Source organism: Vollenhovia emeryi, unplaced genomic scaffold (genome assembly GCF_000949405.1).
Source record: "Vollenhovia emeryi isolate VEMERY1.0 unplaced genomic scaffold, V.emery_V1.0 DF946361.1, whole genome shotgun sequence".
NCBI lineage: Eukaryota > Metazoa > Arthropoda > Insecta > Hymenoptera > Formicidae > Vollenhovia > Vollenhovia emeryi.
Window position 1 is genome coordinate 1 of NW_011960005.1, and position 1922 is coordinate 1922.

The window sequence follows — 1922 nt, forward strand, 5'->3', positions numbered from 1 at the left end:
ACGCATATGAACATTTAATTGCCACTCACACAGATGAAGGAAAGCGTGCGTGCGTGCGTACGTCATTGTGTGCACCGTGTACATTTATTATACACGATTACACGTTTGCACATATCACACATACACACATTCGAATACACGTGTCACGTACATACACGGGTACACGTGAATCTTAAAACACGTATCCGGACAGCAGTTTGTTCAGTTCCTCGTCGTTACGGATGGCTAACTGCAAGTGGCGCGGGATTATCCTAGTTTTTTTGTTGTCCCTGGCTGCGTTTCCAGCCAACTCGAGCACTTCAGCCGCCAGATATTCCATGACGGCGGCGAGATAGACCGGCGCACCGGCGCCGACGCGCTCAGCGTAGTTGCCTTTCCTCAGAAGACGGTGAATCCTGCCCACGGGGAACTGCAGGCCGGCCCTGCTGCTGCGGGTCTTCGCCTTCCCCTTGGTCTTACCGCCTTTACCGCGTCCGGACATATTTCGCCGTTACGTCGAGCGCGTTTTCTTTTTCCTAGCGCGAGGGGAGAGCAGAGAGGGAGCGCGAGACGGTTAGGAAGATGCCGCACAGGATCGCACCGACACTGTAGCGTCAGATCTATACCTAAAATTTCAAAAAGTAATAAAAATGCACCGGTGACGGGTATGTCGGCGGCACGCCGATGTCAGCAGAAAAAATACACCGGTATTTAAATACTTACGTTTTCTAATGGAAGAACGGTGGCATCGGGTACGTCGACAGCGGGTCGTCGGCGGCGGGTAGTCGGCGGCGCGTACGTCGGCGGCGCGTACGTCGGCGGCGCGTACGTCGGCTGCACGTACGGTGTCGTCGGCTGCACGTACGGTGTCGTCGGCTGCACGTACGGTGTCGTCGGGTACGCCGGTGCCAGTGCCGCGTACGTCGGCGTTGGATATGCCGGCGTCGGCGGCAGGTACATCGGCATCGAATACGCCGGTTGCGGCGGCGGCGGCGGCGGCGGCGACGGCATCGGGTACGCCGGTGGCGGCGGCGGCCTCATCTTTTTCATCTGCTCTTTCATCATCTCTCGGCGAATGATCTCTTTCAGCCTCTGAAACATATAAAGTTATACGAAGGTTATAAAAGTAAATTTACGTATATTACAAGTATATTAAAAGTATATTCACGAATCGCACATTACGAATTGCGCGTAGTCCGGCGCTAGCTTAACACACTCACACGCCACACAAAGCATGCACATGTACATGTACATCCTGCACGCAATCATACATGCACTCCTTGTCTTATTTTTTACTTACTCTTTGGCTTTGGTACCGGGGCCTAGGCCCCCATGTGGACGCCGCCGCCGTCGCCGTCGTCCCTGGCGATGTCGACGTCGTCGCCGTCGTCCGTGGCAATGTCGACGTCGTTGCCGCCGTTGCCGCCGTTGCCGTCGTCGCCGTTGTTGTCGCCCTCGTTGTCGTCCTCGTCGCCGTCGACGTCGTTTGCGACGACGGCGACGTCGTGGGTGGCATCGTTCCCGATCGTCGGGAACCTACACTTTTAGCTGAAAATAAATTATTTGTAATCATTATAACATATACAGGGTGTACCGCAATTCGTGACCGAAATTTTAATAACGTATTTTTGAGCAAAAAGTAAGACGAAAATCCTAATACGAAAATGTCGAGGCTATAATACTTTTCAAATGGGAAGCATTTATAATAGACAAATCAGGTAGTCTAAAGTTCGCGCGTTCAGGGACGGTACATTGCACAGTGATAAAGGTACTCTTGCATCTTTGCCGATATACCTAAAAAAATTTAAGTAATTATATTACGTGTCTCGTTCTCAATGATAGTCTTGTAGTCTTGCTTGTCATGCCTTACATCACAACGTTTAGCGCATATTTAATTTGAATCTGGCGCCCTTCCGTCGCCTAGTTATTCCCGTTTAGTTCCC

The 1922-nt window shown here is 51.8% G+C and overlaps 2 protein-coding genes across 2 annotated transcripts; both read right to left on the bottom strand.

Annotated features, from left to right (window-relative positions):
• Positions 1 to 9: 9 nt before the first annotated feature.
• LOC105559865 (histone H2A-like) lies at positions 10 to 724 on the bottom strand. Its single transcript, XM_012008489.1, has one exon. The coding sequence runs from the start codon at positions 479 to 481 to the stop codon at positions 173 to 175; it is 309 nt and encodes a 102-aa protein (XP_011863879.1). The 5' UTR covers positions 482 to 724; the 3' UTR covers positions 10 to 172.
• LOC105559871 (extensin-like) lies at positions 600 to 1495 on the bottom strand. The gene is made up of 3 exons (XM_012008503.1): positions 1280 to 1495; positions 703 to 1071; positions 600 to 605 (listed from the first exon to the last, which is right to left on the bottom strand). The coding sequence occupies exons 1-3, from the start codon at positions 1493 to 1495 to the stop codon at positions 600 to 602; spliced, it is 591 nt and encodes a 196-aa protein (XP_011863893.1).
• Between the last annotated feature and the right edge of the window lie 427 nt (positions 1496 to 1922).

Bases quoted from the DNA above. Each gene is read 5' to 3' on its own strand.
- LOC105559865 (XM_012008489.1), bottom strand. From the start codon at position 481: ATGTCCGGACGCGGTAAAGGCGGTAAGACCAAGGGGAAGGCGAAGACC.
- LOC105559871 (XM_012008503.1), bottom strand. From the start codon at position 1,495: ATGCCACCCACGACGTCGCCGTCGTCGCAAACGACGTCGACGGCGACG. The intron at 1,072-1,279 runs GTAAGTAAAAAA...TATATGTTTCAG, and splicing joins CCCGGTACCAAAGCCAAAGA to AGGCTGAAAGAGATCATTCG.